This window comes from Pseudopipra pipra, chromosome 12, assembly GCF_036250125.1.
Source record: "Pseudopipra pipra isolate bDixPip1 chromosome 12, bDixPip1.hap1, whole genome shotgun sequence".
In the NCBI taxonomy this organism is placed as follows: Eukaryota; Metazoa; Chordata; class Aves; order Passeriformes; family Pipridae; genus Pseudopipra; species Pseudopipra pipra.
Window position 1 is genome coordinate 17,377,012 of NC_087560.1, and position 24,873 is coordinate 17,401,884.

Sequence of the window (24,873 nt, forward strand, 5' to 3'; positions counted from 1 at the left end):
CCTAAATGATTCCAGCTAGGAGCTGGACTCTATGATCCTTGTGGGCCCCTTCCAATTTGGCATATTCTGTGATTCTTTGAATGGCATAAGCTGGATTAGAGAGGTGTTCCATGTACAAAGCAACCTTGATAGAGAAGACACAAGATTCACCTCCCAATCTATATATTAAATGAAAAGAACATGGAAACAAGCAATGCAAACAATTGCCTCAACAAGGAAAGAGCAGGACTAAGGTCTTGCTTATACCTTAAGCACAGACTAGAAGTACATTTGCTCTGGTGCTCCTTGCAGCTCTTCCTGGCATTTTGAACAGATGATTCCAATCCAGCAAACGCTGCCAAGAACACGCAAAAATTTGTTGAGAACCAATGAACCCTGCCCACAGCTGCAGATCCAGCCAGATCAGTACCTTCTGGGGAAGAAGGCAAAGAGAAACAAGATGAAATTCAAGAAAGCTTTCTCTATGGCCATTTGCCAAAATAATATTCAGTGAAAGACACCAGTAGTGAAATTATCTTCCTCCCGTTCCACAGACATAAACATATATTCATTATTTGAGCTTCACCAGAAAGTAATTCTTGGGAGAAAGTCTTGGCCTGTAATTTTCTGGCAAGCAGTTCGCTGCAAGTATGAAATTTTCAAAACATGAAATTCAAGCTCTATGACCTACAGTCTGGCAGACGAGTCGATTTTAATGCTTTAATCACGATCCTGCTATAAATGCTTACATTTATGAATGCAAATTCATTAGCTACGAGCACTTGCCAAAAAAAATACGTATTTTTGAAACATTCCCAATGTCAAGTCTGCTTATTTTAATGTTTCCGGAATAGAATTACTTGGGAAGTGAAACATCTTAGATTTTATTTTTATTTTCGTATTAATGTGTTTCAAATGGAAAGAATAATAGCCAGATTTTGCAGCTCCATCCAGCTCCAGTATTAGGTGAGGGGGTAATAATACTGCACAAAGCATCATAGAGACAACTACAGAAGTGGGAGAGCTGAGATATGGTTGGCAAGGAAACCACAACTGACAATAGCCTGGATTTTCACATGCAGAACCCACAGCTCTGTGATGTTAATTATGTACAGCTCTGCTGCTGAACTCACCCCATTGCCTGCCACATGAGCCAAACTAAGCAAATACTTCATCACCTCACTGGATTTCTCTGATAGACCCAACGGAAGCAAATGATAAAATCTTCCTTTATTTCCGTGGACAAAGATCAGGATCTTTGGCCTTATTTTATTTACTTCAATCTGTTCTTAATATTATTTACCTTCCAAACTCAACGATATGGTAAAATCCATATGATGCAATTCTGTCCTCTACTCAAAAAACAAACAGATTTTTCTCACACAGAGTGAGAAAATAATCATGGCTAAGATTTTTGAAAGATCGATACTTCAGTGAGGCAACTTAATAAGTCATGGTATGGTCTTTAACAGCACAGGAGCTCTTGAAAGCACATAACAAAAATGAAGACACTTTTTTAAGTGTCTAAAGACAGTGACTAAAGAAAATTCAGGTCAGTTTAGTAACCATCAAAAAATCCCAATACTAAAATGATAATTCTGAACTATAATAATCAATCCCTTCAATCCAGAAAACATGGTCAATATGTTGTTAAAATAAGGCATATATAGAAATAATTAAAGCAGATTAAAGCCACTACTGAAACACAAATCCCAAGTGTGATTTGCAGCCTCTGTGGAGCTGCACAGACTTGCAGCAGACTTCAGGGAAGTTTCAGCTCCAGTTCCACAGAGAAACTGGCTGTTGCTCTGTCCCCTCCTCTCAGGACCAAAGAGCTCAACCCCAAAATAAATAAGCCTCACGTGGAAGAAACCTTTCCAAACTTTAACTCTACAGCACCTATTGATAGTTCATCTTGAACCCAGAGGTCTGAGACACAGATCCTGTACAAAGCTAAGGTCAGGAGAGGTCCTGCCCTCTGTGCCAGCTTGTGTGCTCCGGAGCTAATCCCTGACAGGACATTCCTGCCAAGGCAGGAGGAGCTGCAGGGCTGTGAAACCCTGCACTGGACCCAGAATCCCCCTCACCCCTCCCTGCTCACTGCTGCCCAAAACCAGCAGAGCCAACCATTAAGTCATCTTCTGCCAATTTGCATTGGAAATGTCCTGTGAGCACCACTTTATCCACCGGGAGGTTCCCGGCGTATCATTTATTTATTGTGTTGTCTAAAAATTACCTTCAGAAATATAAATGCTAATTTGACTGTAAAAAAGATTGCACCGAGGCAGAGATTCAGGCTGGGGGATGTTTTCTACATTCATTAATGCAAAATAAACTGCTCTGGTTTTCGGAAGCGAAGGATCAAGGACTGTCTTTTACATAATTAAAAATCTGAAATTTTCCCATTATCTTCCCTGCACAAGATTCCGAATTCAGGAAACACCTCTGTGAGTATTAATTGTGCAGAATAATATGGCTGACTGTCTGTATGATCTCTCCATCCTTTGATGTTTAAATTGATCCTGGTATTCTGGAGACAGCTTCTGCAGAACCGATTGCCTTGTCTTTATTTTAGCTAGGTTCATTCAAAGGGCAAAATATCTAAGCATTCAGCTTTTGACCCTACTAGCAAATATTTAATGTATGAATTAAACTGGACAGGGCTTTGCCAGAAGCTCTCTTCATGTTTTATTTCTGAAGCTATTTTTACCAACATTTAATCGCTTAAATGTAAGGAGATAAAGACATCCCTGACAAACTGTGTTTATTGAGCTAAATGCCATCAAGGAAAGCCCTTTTATTTTTTTATAATGGGTTCAGTGCACTTTGTATCTATGGCTTTATCCTGCAACACACTGTTACCATCCTGGAGGATGATACAGTACCTAATATACTCCTAAATAAATGCACAAGTGGATGGGCACAGGAGGCAGCTTGACAAAGAGACGGATGGATAAACTTGAAACCATCTTTAATAGGCTCCCAGGAAATAAAAGAGTGGTTACAATCTCCAGTTACTCTCCTGCCCTTTCTGTATATATTTACAAGGGACCATTCTGTAAAAACCATCAGCAAGCAAACAACAGCCAGACACCTGATTAAAGGTCACACCGGCAGTGACAAAGCACAAATTAAAAGGGAAAACCCTGATTTTCACTCCCCCTCCCCTATCAACCAGGAGGCATTAGAGACCAGACTCCTGTGAGTCAGCAAAATCCAAAAGAATTTTGGGTATCCAGTTTTTGGATATTAATGATGACCTTTGGATGGCCAGGAAGAGGAGGAAGGTAGCGAAGAGGGAAGGGTTTTAAGAACAAATAGCCAAGAGGTGGAGAGGGCGAGAGCAGAACTGGAGAATGACAAAACCAGGCCAGGTGGAAAGGGCTTTGGGAGAGAATGTGACTGAGTAATTAGCAGGTGGAAGGGGAAGTTGGGGGTCAAAATCAATCTGTCAGGGGCAGCAGGGAGGAATTACCACTGCAACTGGCTCTTGCCTGGCTGATGCAGGGGGGTCTGCAGGATGCTGGAGAAAATCACGGCCAAAGCTTTGCCTCAACTCTGCAGTGGCTGCAGCACATTTCAGAACAGCCCACCATCGCTGCCTGTGCTGCACTGGCTCATCTTTGAGGGGCAAAGAGGACCTCACTTAGCCCCCAGTAGCTAAATCAGGAACAGGCAGTGTGCTGTGATAACCTGGTCTTCGTTTATCTAAACAGGGTGACAGACATTCCCAAACTAATTCCAGTCTACAAACCGTTTTAATGCAAGTAGTGACAGATAATGGTCCCTTCCCTTCTCAGCTATATTGGACCCCAACTTGTTCCTGTTAAATTATTTTTATAAGGGCTTTTCATGGCAAAAGGAGAAATACAGTACAAACAGCAAACATGAACTAGACCCGTGGGGGATGTTTTTCCCCCCACAAGATGAGGGGAATTTATATACTTCTGTGATATCAACAACACAACTATGTCTCTGTTTTCCTGAACATCCTTTGATGTTCAAATCCATCTTTGAGGACTGGACAGAGCACTGCAGAAGTGACTTCCTTGCCTTTATTTTCTGTAAGGTTCATTCACAGGTCAAAAATCCAAGTATTAAGCTCTTGACCCTAACTAATCTGCTGGGCAGTACCACAGACAGGAAAACTGTCCATAGGAAGAAGACAGAACGGCAAGTGCTGAGCCAAACTTCCCCACCACACATCCTACAGAACAGACTGCTGACAAATGCCCATTTACTGACAGGGAGAGAGCAGTGCTGTAGCAGGTGAAGCCCTGCACCACTGCCCAGTCACCCTTTGGTGCCCCTGCAGAGGCCAATAATGCTGCTGATTTTTGTTCCGGAGCAGTGATCTGTAATTTAAGTGGAGACATTCATCATTCAGGAGTCACAGTCGAACAAGCTGCTCAATGATGACCTGAGGGCACTCCCAGTCATGCAACCAGCCTCAAACAGCAAGTGGGGGTATAAACGCTCGTGTTTAGGGATGAGTGTTTACATCCTGTCTCTCTCACTACTTCTGTTTAATAAATGTCCTTCAAGAGTCTATCAAGACCTACACAACTTCCAGCAATTACTAGTCCACACCAATGTGTCACTTGCGTTCATCATAAATGCCAAAACAATTAAGTGTTCAAAATTCTGAATGCCAAATACACTGTTTTATTGCACAAATCCTGAATGCCAAGTACCCTGCTTTATTGCACATAGGTGCATTAATCAACTGTTCTCCCACTTCCTCAACAGCCTGTTCCCAAATACTACTATTTCAACAGCAACTGCAGACTCCAGGAAAAAGAAATAAAAAGGGGGGAAAAAAAACAAACAAGGGTGGGAGAAGTGAAATCTTTCCCCCAAGACCCTCTAAATCCATTTTCAGGCAGGACCCAGCAAGAACGCTGAGATTTTGCATCAAGAAAGGCTGGAAGTCAATAAAATTTGGAGAACATTTCACAGCCAGCACACCATACAAGGGATGTTTGTGAGTAGATGATCAGGCATCTTTATGACTGTCTAGTTACCATGCCCATCTAATTACCTATTGGAAAAATTCTATCCATCATCTCCTGACTACCTTCAGTGAGAACAATGCAAGTGTCCGCTCCAGTTTCCCAGTCAGAGCAGACTGCCAGGAACAGTAGCAATAATGACATCCCCTTCTGTCCTCCAGGAACTGAACACAGAAAATATAGCTGCTGGGATTCTTCTGCACACTTCTGCCAACTCTCTTGCCAGGATCTAGCTGTAAGACAGACTGGATCCAGAGATGGCTTCATAAAGGGAAAAACAAACAAACAAACAAACCCACACAAAAAAATCCCAATGACCAGATGTGACCACTGATGGAGAAAACAGCCCCTTTCTCTCTCATGCAGTTGCAAGAAACTTGCAGCATCATGCAAGAAACAGCTTTTGGCTAAAATATAAAATAGGACACCAGAACTCTCAGGATTTTGCTCCTGATCCTTGTGTGATTCACTTCAGTCTTCTGTGCCTTGGTCTCCCTTGTCTAAATGAGGATGACAGTACTTTCCCATGCCTTGGTGGTTTTGTGAGGTTTAACCCTTATTAACATTGGCAAAGCAGACTGGGACCATTGAATGTAAGGCTGAACAGAATTTTCAAAGCTTTATTACTTGAGAGAAAAAATATTGGGGGGAAAAAATATCCCAGTCAGGGGCAGGAGACCCTGCTCCCCTTCTCAGGTGGCAGCACTAACTCTGTGGGACCAGTTTAACCCAGCTCTGTAAGGCCATTCCCTGGCTCAGCTGACTGAAGAATCACGCTCTGCAACCACCTCTTTTCATCCCCTTTACAAAAGGTGAGCAATATTTATTGGTTCAAGCAGGGCCAAGGGCTGACATTAAGCAAATTTCAAGGGTTATTTGAAGTTAATTGAGTTTAATCATGTAATGATTTTATAATTAGTCATAGTTCCCAGTCTCGTACTGAAAAAGTCACACTTAAGAATTATTTAAAAGAAAATTAAAGCCAATTTAGAATAAGCAGGAGGAAACTCCAGCAGTGATTCGTGGGGCTGGGTGAGGGAGCAGAAAGTGCTGGTTAAATGCACTTAGTGCAGTGAACTGAGGTCCCAGCTGGGGATGTGCATCAAGGACAAGGACAGCAGCAGGTTTCTGAATATTGGTCATGAGGACTTGGTGGTGTTTCTCACTGGCAAAGAGTTGCTCCAGGGGATAAGAAACTCCAGAGTTTTTCCTCCTCAATGGAGCCAGGTCCACCCAGGTAACTCAAAAGCAGAGATCAGGAAATTGGGTTTACACACCCTTAAGACAGGACTTGCCAGTGGAAAATTACACTCCTTAGTTCTATAGAGGGTAAGTCTTATCACCCTGCACAGAAACATAATTATTATTAAAACTATACTTCTCATCACCCACTGATAATTCTTCTGTAACTGTCTTGCTTATTTTTATCAAATTACAGAACTGATGTGTTCCCAGCCACTTGGCAATGATGATCCACAAGCAAGACTAACTGGGACAATTTTTTTTTTCTTTCAAATGCTCTAATTGTGTAGAAAATTCAGCCAAGGAGAAATAAACAGATGAACAAAAATTCAAAGCAAAAATAAAGTAGAACACTAACTACAATATATTAAAAATTAATTTGATTTTTCCCTTCAGAAATAAGATTATTCAAGTGATACCTTCCTAACTTTGTTTACAAACACATATTATAAATGTGGATATTCCAGCTGGAAATGACTATTTCTGGGTTTAGTGGTGGAGAGAGGATTTCAGTGATGAAGCTGTGAGACAAGACTTTCAGAACAGCCCAGGAAAAATCAGGGCTTCATCCTCATAAGCAAAGGCCTGACTTGGAGTCAGTGCTCCACGTGTAAGGCCTGACAACATTGTGGTGCCTTCCCAGGACAGCACTGCCATCCCAAACACCACGATGCTGAGGGCTCCTGACACCAGACCTTTGGTCCTTCCTGACAGAAAAATCAGGGACACGAGGGACAAATCCTGAGACAGGACTGTGCTCAGTTGGAGCAAACATTGGGACACCTGATGGTGGACAGCAGGATCAGAGACAGACAATTTGGTCCTAATTCATTCAGAGGAAATCATAGAATTGATCTGAAGGGACCTTAAAGATCATCCAGTTCCAAATCCTAGTTCCACTCACTAGATCAGGCTGCTCAGGACCCCATCCAACCTGGCCTGGAACTCTTCTAGGGATGGGGCATCCAAATCCATGTCCCAGGACAGTTTCCAAAAGCTCATTCCATAAGTTCAGAAGGCAGTGTTTTAAATGACGAGCCCCACAAAGGCTTCTTTTCATTTTAAACACAGTCTCATCCACAATATTCTTACCCTCTCCCTACAGCCATAAATAATACCAGTGTATTACTTAATGATATGACTTATTTATTATTTAAATGATTTATGTAGAGCCTATAACCTTAACAACTATAATGATAACGATTCAAAAACCAGAAGCAACTTGAAAAGGAGATGCTTAAATAATTTAAAGGCTCCCTCCTTTCCCGAAACAGAGCTGAGGAGCAGTGTGTTTTTCTTCCTTTAGGTTTCTAGTTCTCCTACACATGAAAGGGCACAGTGCCATTGGCTAATGCTGGCTTAGCAAAGGAAAACCAATAAATCAGGACACCCATTGTTACTGCAGGTCTTGTCTAGCCTTTCCCATCCACACATCTCAGAGGAGGGTAAGTACCACAGGACCTGTTTTGCAGAAGGTGAAGCTGAGGACAAGGAGGTGCTATAAATGGTCCATGGGCATCCAGAAGTTCACATGCAAAGCTGGGAATAAATCTCTTCTTCCATCTGCTAGACCAGATCTCATCCACCAACTTCTCTCTTCCTGATTTTTGTTCCTTTCATGATTCTCTGCCTTTTCAGCATTCCCCATGTTTCTTCTCTCTCCTCCAGTGCCTCTGTTCTCAATCCCAAGCATTCCTCCTCCCCTGGTAGTCCTTCCCTCCAGGTTTACCCCTTCTGGCATTCACTTTTTACCCATTTTTTTTCCAAATGGGTTTTATCCTCTGCAAGTAGGCAAACACTTGGCAACTCACAGCCCAAGTGGGTAATTGAGCACAGTTGTAAGTGGATTATCATGGAAATGACTGATTTTACCCAATGCAGAAAGCTCAAGGCAGCAACAGGGTGCTTTGCAATTTAAACATTGTAAAGAGTGGGAAAATATTTCCAGGTTTCATTTTAAAACTTTCTAAATGCAAAAATGGAAGCTCATTCCCCAATGGCAAGGCATAAATACACACTGTAAACTCAAATCACCACGTTTGCCTAGTTCTATTAAGGGGAGCAGATGAATTACCAGAATCAGACTTTACAGAGCAGCTGGAGCAGTAAAAAATAAAATAAAAGTTTAAAAGATATTCTGGACTACTCTTCAAACAAGCCAAAAAGACAGAAGTTCCTTGACATCAATCTTGGGGTTCAATGAAAACATTACAAAGTAGATAGACAGGTATCTCCAAGAGAAAACCTTAAATAGTTAGAGATCTCAAAGTTTACACCCATGTCGTGGGGGATTCACAAAAATAGCATAGAGAACTCATGGACTGGAAATTCCTAAAGCCAAACCCAACAACCCTCTGATCTAGGGATTCTCTCTGTCCATTTGGCTCTAAACTAACTCTTTAGCAAAGGGAATTTTTTTATTTAACTGGGAGTGGAGAATGATAAATGCTTATGGACGTTTAGAAGTCCTTATTTTATTATTTTTTTTATTATTATTATTATTCAGGACACTGAACTGAGATTTGGCAAACCAATTCAATATCCAGCTCTGCCACAAATTTTCTGTGTGACCTTGGCAAAGTCATTTAGGTCTGTGCATCCCATTAGGAAGCTAATCCATGGAGACAATGCAGGGAGACAGAGACAGGCACCAAAAGAGTGGGGATGCAGACCACCTAAATAATACATAAACATATTATTTTCTTCTACTCTTCATCTCCTCTATTGAGTATTGCTCGTTCAATGCTGCATTATCTTTATGGCATAGACTTTTCTCCCACCCCCAACAGGATCCCAATTTCATAAACCATCCTGAAGTATTGCATTAATACAAATAAAAGTGAGAACGTGAATTCAAAATTGTTATATTTATCTCATCAGAGCTGCTTACATTTAAAAGATGTAACTGTCACAGTGAACAGCTCACAAGCAATCTGCAAACTAAAAAGGCAAATAAATGTTTTGTTAAAAGTTATTTGAGGAATGATTCTAAAAACCACAATCAACACAGGAAAACCACAGTCTGCTCAGTGACCCATTGAGAACATACAGAGATATGAAGTTTGAATGAAAAAAATTCACAACTTAATCTGCCAAACTACCTTCTTTCTTCTCAGAAACAGCAAATAAAGGGAAGCATTTGTGAATAAGGACTATTCATGACTGGAAGCAGGTACATTAGATATGGTGGAGTGAGAAAGCAGACTCAGTCTGCTGGAGACAGACAGTCGCAACAATTTCCAGTGTCAAAGAAAAATCTGGCACCTTGTTAAATATTAATAAGCTGTCGGGGTCAAAATGTTTAGGTCCTCCCGACTCAATCACTTTCATTTCTACTTCTCAGAAGCCATTCAATTGGAAATACCCTTTCCTGTCTTGCCCCTCCTCATCCTGCCTTCTCACCAAGAGCCAGGCAGAATCAGATGGAAACGGACAGTAAATGAGTTGGCAGCCAAATGAGGTTTTTGTCTGCCCTGCCTTTGCTGGTGTGAATTCTGTTATTGTTAGTGAGGCACAGAAAACTTAAAGACAAGAAAAAGAACAATGTGAAGAGTTGGTTTAGCAAACCTCTGCTGCATTTTCTGCAGGTTAGTGTTATTGATTACTGACACCTAAGGGTCTGACACATAATCGATAGACCCCATGACCCACATATGTGACATGGCCTGTGGGGGCTTTAGAAACAAGAATGAACATGGCAGCTCCATCCAAAGCTTTTCATATAATATTTATTTATTTATTTGCCAGCAAAGCTGTTTCTACTCAAATTACTGTCAGGGTGAAAACAGGTGTCAGAGGGGTTTGCTCATTTTTTTCTCTCGGAACTTGAGGACTAGAGCGAAAAAAAATAAGTGTTGGTGAAACAAAAATCTAACTCCACACCAGCAATCCAGGAGCTGAACATCCTCTTCCCTCCCCAGTTTAGTTCCTCATAGTGAGAACCAGTCATCTGAAGGAGAAAGAAGTGCCTGAATAAGAGAAAGAGGCAGAAGGTGTCTCACCAGCTTACCTTTCTCTTCCTGCAAGGTGCCAGAGCACCAGAGAGGAGTGTGGAAAGCACCAGTTTGTCTCCAGAAGATTGGAGGGGCTCTTTGCTGCTGCAGAGTCCTCAAAGGCAGGTGGTAATGCTTCTGTACTGCAGTTTGCAGACCATAGTCTTCTGACATAACTCTGTTTTGTTGTATCTTCTTCCCAGTACAAACTGGTCACTCGGGATCACTGCTGGGACTCCAAGAGCTGCGCCAGATGTGCTCATTTCCGTGACTGCAGCACTGTTTTTAGCTGGGATTTTACACTCCCAGAGCTATCCTTCTTCTCACTATCTCTGCTGTTTCTGAATGAGAACTGCTTTCACTAAACATAGTTCACTTTTAGTTTGAGGACTCTGCCTACACAGTATTCAAATAAAGGCAAACATCTGAAATTCTCTGGATTTTCAGGTATTACTAAAGATTTTCCTTCCATTTCTCCAGAATATTCTATCAATTGCCAATTGCATCTGTAATTTTTCTAGTTTGTTCGGTTGGTTTTTTAGGCATTAAATTCTTGTTGCAATATTTTAAAACCAGCCCATACACAGAGGCCACATGCAGGCTAGTTATGGTGGCACCTGAGATAAATGCAGGCCTGTCACTTCACGAGCACAGTGAACAACTGGGAGCACTCACTATGGAGTCAGAGGATCCTGGCTGGAAGAAGGGAAACCAAGGAAAGTTTAACATGATCAGGTGGTCTGAATCAGACTCTGGGTATGTATCTTCACCCACAAAAACTGTCACTGTCACATGGCAGGGCTGACATCAAGGCTGAAGATCAGCAGGAGTAAGACCCAGCCTAGTCTGATGTCACTGGAGTGCTGTGCTGCACCAGAGCCAGATTCCTCATTGCTTTGGAGATTTCAGTCTCCAGAGCAGATAATGTCCTACTACAACTGGGCACCCTGCCCAATCCCAGCAAGGACATTCTTTCCTGGATGAGCAAATCCAGGCCAGAATAGCTGAGACCTTTCCATTAGTGAGCAATGGCTTTGGTTCAGTATCTGCCTTCTTACACCACCCAACACAGCTTGCTTCCAAGCCAGGCCCCAGGAAGTTCTTGGTAGGGCTGTCTGAGGCCACAGAAAGTATCCTGCTGTTCTCTTCCCTGTAGACTTTTCACCCTGCTTCTGTCACACTGACACTTTCTTGGCATATCTTGAAGGAAAATACATGTCTGACTCAAAGCTATGTGGACTTTCAATGCTTCTTCCACATCACAAAGAACCAAACTGCTGCAACCAAAGAGTTCCCACCAATAGCAAATAACCAGGACAGAAGCTAAGACCTCCCAGCAATTTCTTACATTAAATGCCCTACAATAGCATCTAATCTTGAAATATCAGTCAGCAAAAGTCAATTGAGAGGCTGTTGACAAGTCCCTCCACAGAGCTGTTCTCTGTGCCAGCTTCTGTGTAATGCTGGAAAGATTTCAGTTTTAATAAATCCTTTGTCGACACAAGCAAAGTTTTTATGAGGCCAGTGAAGCATGGATTCTGTGATGCATGCAGGGTACCACACTGTGGAGAGGGGCAAATACAGCTTAAGACAGAGGTAGAAATGAAATCAGTGTGGGGGACACAACCCACACTCACCTGCTGGCCTCAGAGCCACTCGCTGTTTCAAATGCTCGCTGCTGAGCGAAGCTTGGCAATTCAACCCTTTCCACTCAAATCCTTTCCTGAACATCTAAGTCCAGTGCTTTTCTGCCCTCCCTCAATAAAAACATCAATTCCAGGTGCTGAGCAGCTTCACCTCAGTGTTCTGCTTCATATCAAATACAGATGGTTGTATTTAAGGGGGTTGTCACAGAGCATTCAGCATTCCTGGTCTGTGAAGGGTTCTGAATCCTTCAGGATAAGAAAACACTACACATTTTAAACACACACACCTTACACAAGTCAACTACTGACATTTTTCTCCAGTTTTCAATCTCTTGCAAGACACTGTTATTTTATGGAGAGCTGAAAAATACCTGTAAGTAAGTCAGAGACAAATAATAACACCCATTCAGTTCCACACTAGAAACCCTACAAAGATTTTCTCTTTCCAACACACCCAGCAATATCCTGCAGGAGAGATGGCCTGCTGCTATCATTTTAGAGGTGCAATCTCTTCTTTTTTTTCCATCCTTCCTGCTGCAGAAAATTCTCCATCAGCTCCTGATAAACACTATTTCTGCTCTAGCCTGTTGTGCTGCATGGGGGAACACAGGGCTGGGTGCAGGAACTTCCCGCTATCTATTTTACGCCTCCAGGAGTTTTCCAGCAGACAGCAATAATATAAAAGATCACCATGGACTGTGATACGACCAATTACAGCAGACAGCAGTTATTTATAGAAAAGTCAGCAGCACTGAAGCTTTAACACCAGCCAGCACACCTCTCTGCTTCCCATCACTCAGAGAGCGTGCTACCATCCTGCAACACCCTGCGTGGTGAGGGGTTTTAAGGCAATTACCTTGGTACCTCACAAAACTGCAGAGACACTTGGCATATGCCCACAGGACACGGAAGGAGTAGCACTTTACACACCCCGTATCCTCGAGCTGCCACAGCAGATTTCATTCCCACGAATCCCTGACCCCAGATGTCACTTGCCTTCCGAAATCCTTGTCCGCCTACTCAGCAGCACAGCACACGAGGGCACAGCACAGCCAGTGTGTGTGAGACCCTGTAACACACACCTTCCTCAATCCTGGCTCTTTACTAAGTGTCTCTTCCCATCTTCTGAGAGGTCTGTCCAAATATTACACTGCAAAGGAAGACAACATGTTGGCTACGTACCTTCTGACCCTCCCCAGTCATGACATGAACTAAAGGAGTTGATACAGCTTTCACTCCCTTGATGCAAAGGTGAAAAATTCACTGAAAAGGTGGAAAATCCACCAGAAAGGAGGAAAACTCAACAAAAACCTAAACAAATCACAACAGCCAAGCTGGAGATGTCACTTCCAGGGGTCATATACTGCCTCACTGAATCCCTGCTACAAGACAATGCTGCTGGTCCCCAACATGTAAATAAATGCTCATTCTCGGAGCTGACATGCAGCATCAGGCCTGTTTGGCCTGATCAACTCAAGCACTTGACATGAGTAACTGAAGAAATTCGGATTCAAAATGGGACTTCGAATTATTTGGCTTCTGGAATATTTAATACAGCCTCTAAGTGCAAACCTGCTCTTGGAAGCTGAGGGGAAAAGTTCACGGCCCCTTTCTGAGGTGAGCATTTCTCCCAGAGCAGCTGCAGAATGAAAGGCAATATTGCCATCTACTGCCCTGCCGTGCAGCCAGCCCCTCTCTGGCTGACACAGCCAGCTGGAGATGAGATCAATGTTTCAGGACAAGGAATCTTTTAATCATAATGAAAATGTGATCTTGACTGATCCGAGGTCACATTACATTAATACAGTCTTCAAAGCTTTTTTAATAATACAATTAACGATTTCTGCCATACCATTAAGAGAATTAAAGACCAAAAAGCTTAAGGGGTATTGACCTATTCAGTTTCAGTTTTTAAAATAACCTCAAAGCAACACAGACTTTCTTCCTTTTTTCACTCCCCTCCTTCAAACTCCCAGATACATAATTCTTAGATGTGTTGTTCTATTTGTGTTCATGGATATATCACACTTTTAGTAAAGATTTGGATAAGCCAGTAGAGGGGATCTCCATTCTGATGAGTTAACCCCTTTCATCTTGTGAACCAACAGGTCAGGCTGGGACAGCTTGCACTGCAGTAAGAAGAAAAACAACAACATTAATTAGGAAGGTCAAAACTACAGTTTGATGAAGAAAGAGACTTACTTCTACAAAGGAGCTTTAATTCCTCACCCTCCTTTCTCCAAGCCAACAGCCTCATTGTCTTCCTTAACCTACCATCTTGCTAAAGCTCTCATCCGTGCCTTTGCAAATGACTTGGAAAGCTTTAAAGAAATTCAATAAAGCCCAAAATACATCCTGGCTAATTCTTCCTCCCAATCAGTTCACTCCTCAGCACTAGAAGCCACAGATTCAGCTGGTATTTCTCAACAAGTGGTGCTATTAGTTGCTCACTAACTACAGCCTGAGCACCTCTGGGTTCAAGCTGCTCCCTCAGTGCATGGTGTGGGATATTGGCTCCCAGGAATATCCACTGTCAGGACACAGTGGGGCTCAGACTACCCTGAGGCTGGGATCAAGAAGTCAGGTCTGATGAGCCCCAATATGGTTGTTGAACGAGCAAGGTCAGCATCAGAAAGCAGCAACACAGTGAGTTTCACCATGGATGAGGAAAGATTGTAGCCAAACTGGCACTGTATCATGTGCTTCTCTATCAATTGAGTTCTCTTCTGTGCTTGCCTGTTTTCTTTCTTTTACTCAGGCATTATATCTAAAACCTGTCAGTCCACGTTTATTTTTAAGTTAGGACAAGTGAACCCCGGGAAACTCGTTCTGGATCGATGGCAGACACTGGCAGGGTTTTGTGAGGGAGAGCAGAGTGCTCTGAGGCTCCGAGCTACCCCTGCACAGGAGGGGAGAGGCAGAACTGCACCTGGGCACCAAAAATTGCAGATGAAACCAGGGGACTGTGGAAAATCTATAACAGTGAAGAACACAGCCCATGCCTTCACCATATGAGCTTATTGTCCTGGGCAGGGGTTCAACCACGGGATTTGGCAGAGATGATTCTTTCTGATCAGAGTTACACCAATCCATTGCCACAAATAGAGAATAATCCAGCGTCAAAGCTGCCAGGGTTGTATTTCCCTGCATTTCCAGGTCCTGAGCAGCAGGATACTGTCTGCCTCCTGGATTACTAATACCCTTGGCTAGGACAGGCAATATTGGTTGCCCTGACCCTGCTATGTTGAGAGGTGAATTACCCAAGTACGTCTTACCTCCCCTTCACATCCTATTGCTGGAAAGGGAAGGTACAGGGAATCATCTCTGTCACTGTAATGATGCTGCATCAGAGAGACTGCCTGGTCTGAGAGTAAGTCACTGCAAGGCTGCAACCAGGCAGAAACACAGAGGCAAAAATCAAGCACTTCTATTACTTGGAACTGATGTCAGCTCTGTCTTTGGTAGAAACCTGCCTTCCCCTTCCCCTGTAGGGCCACAGCACTGCTTTGTGAGCTTAGGCCTGTAAGTCAAAAGCCAGGCAAGGACAGAGCACAGCATGGAATATCCATCTGTGGAAGCAAAGGCTCTCTGAAGCTCCCAGTCTCAGTTACCTCAATGAGCAGAAAGACAGAAGGTCCCTCCCTCCCACCCCCAGCGTGGCAGAGCAACGTGCTCTGCAATCTATTTGACAACTCACGAGGATATTACCTATCGAAGTGCTCGTGCCTTTGATGCCTTAACTGTTCAGGCAGGACATGCTAAATATCATCTTGCAGAAACTTCTGATGTCTACAGGGAGCAAGACCCCTTCTTGACCTTTTCTCTTGCTATTTTGCTGGTTTTGTTCTGTGCTTCTCAGAGCTGCTCCTCCATCCCAGATGCACAAAAGAGGTCAAGCTAGCAGAGGTGGCTTGTGCCAAAGGCTTTGGCTTCTACCAAGAGACACTTTAAAAGGAAGATATTTGTGCTTGTGACATGGAGCAAAGAGGGACAATGTGTCTTTCACTCCAATTGATTTACCCACCAACCTTCCACGCAAACAAGGATAAAAGCGGCATTTCAGTCTGTATTACAGCAGATGGGCTCTGCATGCAGCACAAGTGAAATAGCTTTAAAAAAGATTGAACCAGCCCCAAGATCTGCAGAGGGCGGGGGAATCAGAAGGCTCTTCTATATCATGCTGCTTGAAGACAGCATTTACCAAAATGCATCTTAGTTAAGATACTTATCAAAGGCTTGGAGGAGAGGGGACATGCCAAGCAAGGAGAAACTCAGAAAATTAGTCAGTGGAACTAATCCTTTTAGGAAGGGTTTTACTCTTCTCCCTCCCCGCTCCCTGCAGAAAGCTGGGACGGGATTAGTGGTTCCAGGTAGGAGGATTGAAGGTATGCTGCACATCTGTATCCTTTAAAAGCAGCATGAAATTAATGCCATTAAGCCAAGGCCACTGTGTTGGCCAGAGGGCACACAGAGCTCTGAAGTGTTTCTCCTCTCGTGGTCGCTGACCTTTAACATTCCACAGTCCAGAGAGGCTGAGCTATTAATTTACAAATCCAGTGCTGGTGAATGAATACCGACATCCCAAATGTACTCATCATGGTGAATGCAACCTCTGATCTCCTCCCTGAGAAGGAAAAAAAAAAAGTTCAACTTCATCTAAGTGTCAGGTGGCTGGGAGAAAAGAATTCTTCCAGATGGAATTCATTGATCTTCCAAAAATGGAGCCTTCAGTTTAAATTAAAACCAAAAAGATTTCTTAAAAAACACACCGCTGAAGAAAAACCCCAACAACCTTCAAGATAGAAAAATTCAATAAATCAAGGATAAAGTCTAGGGCAAACAGAGGAGATTAAACTGAGACTTCACCATCAAGTTGGACTGCAAGAAGAAAGAAATTGCAAAGCAGGCTAATTACAAACCTCTAATTTTGTCTCCCATGTACTTATATTTTATTGCATTCTCATCTGTAACAAAAATACATAAAGGAAGGCCTAAGTCAGTACCAAACAATGAACTACAGCTGAATGCATTCTTTGTTTATGCAGTTGAGCAATAAATTTTACAAAGCAGAAATTCTATTTGGACACGTTAATTTCCTCTTTTTCTGCAACATCCTTAATATGCAAATGTTATCAAGAATCCATGTAGCTGAATTTCAGACTGCTCCCTCCCTTCTTCATCCACAGGAAAGGACATTAAAATGTGGATTTTAACATCCCCAATTCTCTTCTACTTTGACACCTACTTGTTAGGTCGTCTTCTGGATCACTCACTTCGCAGAATCGAGTAATACAAGTCAGAAGTGGTTATTTAGTGTTTAATTTCTATTCCCAAACCTCTAAGATTTGTACACAAAAACCACAGCAGAAAGAAGGCACCAGAAATTTCAATAAGGTGAGTTCTAGCAGATGCTTCAAGAGAATTCCAGGAGTGTCCAAACTGATCCCATAATACATTGATGTTGGCCCAAGTTACTGATGTGATAAACTCAGATAATCTCCCTCCTCTTAGCAGGGAGATGTATCATGCCACAGGAATCATGGAGTGATACTGCAGGCCTGAAGAACTGGGAAATCACCCCAAAAACAGAGATAGCATTGGGCTTTGCAACAGCAAGTGAAAGAATGGAGAACAACTTGCCTTGAAATGTTTGTATTGCAAACTTTGATTAGGATGGAGACCTGCCTTTAATTACAACTTTATCTTTGCACTAAAGTTTTGTTTTATCAATTTAACTAAATAGTAAACGTTTCCAAAAAATGAAAAAATAAAATTTAGATAAAATCATCTGCTTACTTAATTGCCCTTCTCTCCTTTGAAATTGTCATGTGTAAAACACAGTAGCAAAGGAAGAAAATTTAACCTTTAGGGCAGATAGAGACCATCCTTTCTTTTCTAATGCTGGGAGTATTACCAGTATATTACATGGCAGCTGCTATTACATGAAAGTGCTCAGGAGTTCTCTGATGCAAAGTATGTGTTAGAGAAGGGACAGAAATGAAAAATCAGATGCTCGAGTTATCTGTTGAACACAGACAGAATAATCTGCTGGAAAACAATGAGATACTATGTGGAAAGTCCCACCCCTGATGAGACAAGAGAATGGGGGGCCCAGTCTGGATGCAATTTGCATTTTGTCCTACTCTGACTTCTCCTTGGCTTCACAAATATTTTAAAAAATAAGAACTCCACAGATAAATGAGCCTGAACGACAAACACAAGACAAGCTTTACCACACCCTCATCCTCCATCTGAAGAAGTCAAGCCAACGAGTGATGCATTTAAATCCTGGGCAGGGTCTCAAGCCCCCAAGAGATGATGACACAGTTACGCTGTGTAATGGTGCCATCTCGTGGTGCCGACACAGGTGACACAAGATCAGCTGCATTTTCAGTGCAGCCATCACAGACAACACTTTAAAACAGACACCTCTTAATTAAGTTTTACAGTGCATGGTCACCATCAGAACACCCACGAGCACAAAAGGATCCCACGATGATTTAGAACCACAGGTCACAGCAGTCCTGGAACACTCAGCGTGACTGGAACCAGAATGGGGGGAGGGTCTAATGATATTTAGGCTTCTTAGAGGAATCTGAAAAATTGAAAATCTATCTGAAAGGACAGGGAGAATGAAGCAAGGTCAGGAAAATCTGCCTCAGAGAGGCAGATCCAAAAACCAGAGCTGTGCACTGATGTCGTGACGGACCACAAGGTCTCCATCCCCACGCTGAAAGAATCCTGACAGCACGACAGCCACAGCCCAGCATTACACAGAACAGCAAAATCCATCACAGGGGACTAAAACAAAATTAATTCAGACTAAAGTAACTGGATGCACTCGTAAAGACAAAACTTTAGAACAACTTGCCAAGGAACGTGGCAGATTTCCCGCTGCCCAACATCTGAAAACCAAAACTGCCAAATCAAAACAATCCTTCTTAAAAAACGGGTTGTTTCAACCAAAACCAATGATTTTTTTGATGCAGCGACCATGCATGAAATTGTCTGGCTTTCATTACGTGAAGCATCAGGAGAGATTAACGTAATGAAATTTCTAGCCTTAAAATCCATATGTTTACTTGTCTTGAGAGCGATTCCAATGCTTTATTCACTTGGCACACACCCACTGGATCACTGCTAACACTGAGCTGGATGTCTAACATCTTCACTGCAGACCAAACTTAAGTGTCTGTGCTTGTAAGAACTACAGGAACAAATTCCCTCTGAGCAGACCTGCCACCCCTCTCACACACAAACACACACACACTCACCTCATCTCCTAAGCAGAAACACGACTGTGTGACACCACACCCAGAGCGTAGATTCAGAAAGAGATTAAATCTAAGGCTTTGAAAACTTAACTCCAAGAACTGGAATGCTCTTTCAAGCCTTTGCCAACTTTTCCAGCGCTCTGAAACCATCCTATCCTTGAGTAAATGCAGATTTCTTTCAAATAAAAGAACTTCCACTGAGAGAAAAAAGATGTTTGTGCTGTTGGGTGGGTTTTTTCTATGCTGTTCTGTTAAGAAAGCAAAAATATTAGATCTGTTTCTGCTTCAGACCCTCTTAAGATTCCTGTGATCTGAGAAGAGCTTCAGACTGCTAAAAAGAGTTGCAAGTCCAGGCTTCTGAATTAATCAGATACCTTACAGCACTAATAGAACCAAAAAAAAGAAAAAAGGGAAACAAAATCAATATTCAGACTAATTGTTCTGTAAGTCAGCATTTCTGAACTAACATGGAGCAAGCCTGTGCATCCTGAAACCTGTAAGAAACCTGTAGCCCAGGAGTTTAGTACAGTTAAGTAGGACCTCAGAATTCCTGGCTCTAATAAGTCACAAGTTTTGATTAGAAGGATGATGTGATCACTTTGATTAGAGAGTATCGAGCACTGCCAACACCACCTCAGCAAATGCACCTTTGGTGACTTCTCTAAGAGGCCCAGGTGCCACCATGTGAATTTCTGATGAAAAAGAGACACTTAGAAAACTAAAACCTAAACAAACTCAGGAAAGACAATTCACACACAGAGGAAAGCAGCAACTTTTCTGCGAGAAGGCCCAGTAAAGTGGTGCTAATGCAGGCTGTGGATCACTGGTTAACAGGTGAAACTTAAATTCAGTTGGAGGATTTTGAAAAATTGATGTTTTTTTCCTCTAAATCAAAGTATCTCCAGATATAGAATGAACTGAATCTCATTAGTTGTCTGCCCATTCCACACACAGTACTTTATCCATCTCCTTTATTCTAATATAAATTCATATAGCATTTCCTGGGGCCTTCTTAGATAAAATTTTTTAGAAAGACTTAATTCAGGTTAAATTTCTTAAGGTTCCTCACTTGCTGTAACAACCCCAGCTTACCTTACCCCAACATTACAATATAATGTGCAAACTAGACATGAGGCCAGGCTCCTGCAATACCAGAATCAGCTTTCAGGAGTAGATATAATGATTTTCTATCATACTTAGGCACAACTGGTATTGCAAGTCTTCACAAATATCTCTTTTTTTTCTTTTTCTTAAAAAAAAGGTTTGTATTTAACCATGAATGCTGCACAGGAGGACATGGAGTTTGTGGCAGTCTTCATAGCACACTCTTGGTGACTTTTCAACAATCTGAAGACTAACTGACTATAAAGTTAGTCCTAAATGCACTTTCTTTGAGACAAGAGAACCATAGCAACGTGATTAAGGCTGGCACACGATCCAGTGTTTTAATTCTCTTGGCAAAAACTTGTTCCAATTATAGCTTTTTTTTTTTTTTAAGAGATACCTAGGAAGGTCTGATTTCTATGTGTCTCAGGCATATGGTTTACAGAGCAGCTCAAGGGGGAAGGAGTTACTTGGATACAGGGATAAATGCTACATTAAATCACGACCTTAAACCAAAACAGGGTGACAGGGCTATGAGTGAGCAATTCTGCTGTACAGGGGGGAAAATACACATCCCCACAGTGTACCTACAATGCCTGCCTACAGAACTGTCACCCTGGAAATGCTGGATTAGTATCTGGAAAGAAATAGCTACCTTTCCTTGTTCCAAAGCATTGACTTAAGAATTACAGTTTGCTGGATCTCTTCAGGTTCATCAGGCCCCTACTGCTGTTCAGCACTGAAGTATCTCTCTGCAAAGCCTTCTCTGCCACTGGACTAAAGATCTGATCCTTACAGTTTTCACCTGTAATCATTAACACAACATTCAAGCTTTAGAAAGTCCCCACTAAAAAAAAAAAAAAATAAAATATTCTAACATAACCAGCTTGTGGTAAAAGAACAAAATTTCTTTACCAAGCCACAACATGAGCAATCCAGTGAAATATGTTATATTTCCGAGTTCATCAAATGCAAAACATTAGCAAAGAGCCTACATGGAATAAAACATGCAATGTGGAATCTACACCAAGTCCTACACCCTGAACTTACACATAGCATTGTAACAGTGCCTGAACTGAAAGGCAGTTTAATGCCTGTAGCTCTGTTCACTCTCCTGTTCTCTGCACCAAACTTTTCCTGCATGAATGGCCTTTGTGTGCCATCCTGTCCACCACAGGGTTTAAGGCAGATTTTTCTGCTAGAAAAGCTCAAATGAAAGCAATTCAAGATCAATTGTTCACTCTGAAAGGAAGGTTACAACTGTCATTCTGATACCAACGTGTGTTGTGGTATCTCTCTTCCATAATGCAGGATGTGGTTTCCATAGAAATGTCTTCTTACATCAGTACCTACAAGCCCTCCAATTATTCCCTTTTGGACACCTCATGAAATCCAATAAAATCTTTTCAGAGCAGGGAAATAACTAGGCTCAGCTACTACTTAATTACTTGGTGAGAAGAAAAAGGAAAGGACATTGAGTAAACAAAAGCTTTATTTAAAACAAAACATAAAACGGAGAGCACGTGTTGCAAAAAAATTACATCTTACCTGAAGAAATTTCTGCAGTGTCACAAATTAAGAACAGTCAGTTACAATTTTTAAGACTATACTGAATTTGCTGATTTCTGAAACAGCAATTATGGTGTAGTTCTAAATTGTTTGGTGGCCTTGTCTCCAACCAAGTCCCCGGGGCTTGCTCTTTTCCTGAGTCCTTTGTGTTGCTGAGTATTGCCTGCACCTTTTTCCAAGTCCTCTTCTTCAGGACCTTGTGGGTTTAGAGTCCCTGCTGCTGCTGTGTCATCTTTTTTCTCTGTGGCATCTCCTGCCCCTCTCCCAGCACCAGGAAAGCATTCAACACCCTGAAATTAGAGCCGACACAGAAGGAACACCAAATAATACACAAACAAGATAAACAGTGACTTGATCCCAATATAAAATCCCTCTGTCTGCCATGAACATGCAAGGCAAGGAACTCAGCTGCACTGTTTGTATGGAACAGCTTCACTCCTGCTGCTCTGCCTGCCTTCCCAGAAGTGTCAGCATAAAGAAAACTGGGAGCACAGGGAGCCTTGATCTGGCTGGGTGGGCTCTGGAGCCATGACCACAGCCCATCACACAAGAACGTGCACCACGGGGGCCAGAGCTGCCACAGCTCCCTCAGGAGACACATGCCTGAGGAAAACAAACTGATTTAATTGTGTGGCAACCAAAATGTGCTGAGGAAACAAGCCCTACAGCTCTTTGTTTTGCTTCCACTCATCTCTCCTTTCTCTCTATTACTTGAAAAAGCTTCGTTACTGTGATTTGTTTTCTCAAATACGTGTACCCCTTCCTGGGCTGAGGCTTCATTCAAACCTCACACCTTGGTTTAGGCCTTGGTCCTGCAAAAGCTAAGCACAGTCAGATCTACAGCTCAGTAGTGGGATAAAATAATTAGGACCATAAAGAGTTTGGCCTACTCATTCTAAAGGTGCCACAACTCAAGCCCCTGCACAGGAAGAACAACGAGGAAGTTCAGAAAGCCAGTCCATAAACAGACCTTGCAATTCTCTGAATTCCAGCTTGGTTACAGATCCCTTATTTCAGTAAGGATGAAACTAAAACATGTAGTGAAAACCCTGCTGCAGTCTTTAGCCTCTCAAACTATTACAGCTATATAACTTAGCTGCAGGTATCAATTACATGCATGTGTGTATGTGTATATATATATATATATATATATATATTTATATATATAATGTAGCTGGGATTACCTACACAGACTTATGTAGTTAGGAGTAGCAAAAAACACCCATAGGTAGCTGTGACAGTCTTTCATATTTAAACCTCACTATTTAACTAAAAAGGGAAAAGGCCACCAATGAAAAACAAAATCATAAAATAGCAAATTAGTCACTGTACCTTATTCATCTGGTCCACTTCTGATTGCCTGGGTTTACTGGCTGGAGTATTCTCCATATGAGAGCCCACTGCTGCCTCTGGAGAAATGGGGTGAATATTTTGCCCCAGAAAGAGATTTAAAAGAAAAAAACATTAGCAGACTTCCATGGCTATTTCCATTTAAAAAACACACCAGAAAAAGCCACCTGAATGCTACCTTCAACCCCTCCTGCCTTGTTTCTGTTAATTAAACAAAACAGGGTGCTACATGTCACTACCACAAAAGACTAAGGTGAACAACTGTACTAGAAACAAAATATCTCTGGGTCTTGAAAGTTCTACTAAATAGATAATCCATTTATCTCTTACACATGGAAGACTCATATCCATCCCTCCCTCCCTTTCAGCAAATGCAGGTACTTTGACCAATTCAGACGAAGGATTATAAGCAATCACTTGAAACTGATTTTAATTCTTCTCAGTCTGCTTACTTTTGCACAAGTTTCACACTTACATGCTTTATGCATATTACTAAAGTACTTCAGAGCAGCTCAGCTCACTGCCTGATAGATTTAGCAACCACAACCAAACCCTGTGAAATGATTTCTGTTGCTTCAATCAGCCCCAGAGGAGAAATGTCACCATGTTCCTGTTACTGAGACTATTTGCTGTAATTAAATCTCTGCTTTTTTCAAACAATAAGAATTAATTCAGAATGAATAATTGCAGCTATGTGTGACAACACGTTAAAAAATTTTATTTTTATTGATACACGTTTGCAGACAGAAGTATGTGTGTGTACATGGGCCTATGTATCTGGGCACATCCAAACAGGAGTATCAGCTGCAGTAAACAGAATGCTGCAGTTGGTATGAACTGCCACTAGATGCAGCCACAGAACCTTGCAAAATTTAAAATTCTGACCTCAGGGTTACAGAAACCTGTTTTGGAATATCTGTGACCATAGAATTCTTACAAGAACGTTAATGGCATTCAATCCTGAGTACTGGTGCGGAAAAAAAAATATAATATGAGCAAAATATTCAATTTTTCTTCTCAGTAATTTTGTTCCAAAACACAGCATTGCAAATGTCAACAGGAATCTAAGAAATCAGAGCAGAATAAGACTTGTCTATTTTCACAGTTGTTGCCATAGATCCAGATTGGAGCTGACAACATTGAATTACATTGTGTTTTGCTTTCTGCATAACAGAACAAGTACGAATGAAGCCCTTGCTCCCAAGCGAGCCCCTAAAGATAGAATCATGGAATCATAGAATAGTTTGGATTGCAAGGGACCTTTAAAGTTCATCTAATCCAGCCCAGCAATGAGCAGGGACACCTTCAACAAGACCAGGTTGCTCCAAGCCCCATCCAACCTGGCCTTGATCACTCCCAGGGATGGGGCAGCCACAGCTTCTCTGAGCAACCTGTGCCTGTGCCTCAACACTCTCTTTGTAAAAATTTTCTTCAATATATTTACCCTAAATCTATCCTCTTTTAGTTTAAAACCATCATCCTTTGTCCTACTGCAACAGGTCCTGGTGTCCTCTGCACACCTGCACGTGATCTGGACGACTGTGCACTTGTGGAACACATAAACATGGAACTCCAGGGGTTCCATTCACATCATTTTCCCCTCTGTGTCCCTACACCACAACTCTGGAAACACAAGCTTCTCTTCATCGGCATGGGAAGCACACACTGGGTCAGATGATTAGGAATAAAGGATTGATGCAGGAAT

General features: G+C 42.0%; 1 protein-coding gene across 10 annotated transcripts in view; it reads right to left on the reverse strand.

The window, feature by feature from the left end:
• Positions 1-15,548: 15,548 nt before the first annotated feature.
• Positions 15,549-24,873, reverse strand: part of LOC135421018 (protein FAM169B-like) — a 47,957-nt gene continuing 38,632 nt past the window's right edge. For 8 of the 10 annotated variants that reach the window (XM_064669137.1, XM_064669139.1, XM_064669142.1 and 5 more), the window contains 2 exons: positions 23,151-23,227; positions 21,724-22,108 (listed from right to left, as the gene is read on the reverse strand). In XM_064669137.1, coding sequence (XP_064525207.1) covers positions 21,887-22,108; positions 23,151-23,227 — 299 coding nt within the window. In that variant the 3' untranslated portion in view covers positions 21,724-21,886. Of the gene's footprint in view, positions 16,496-16,538; positions 21,055-21,723; positions 22,109-23,150; positions 23,228-24,873 lie in introns of those variants that run through there. The other 2 variants (XR_010433826.1, XR_010433825.1) reach the window with 2 other exon arrangements.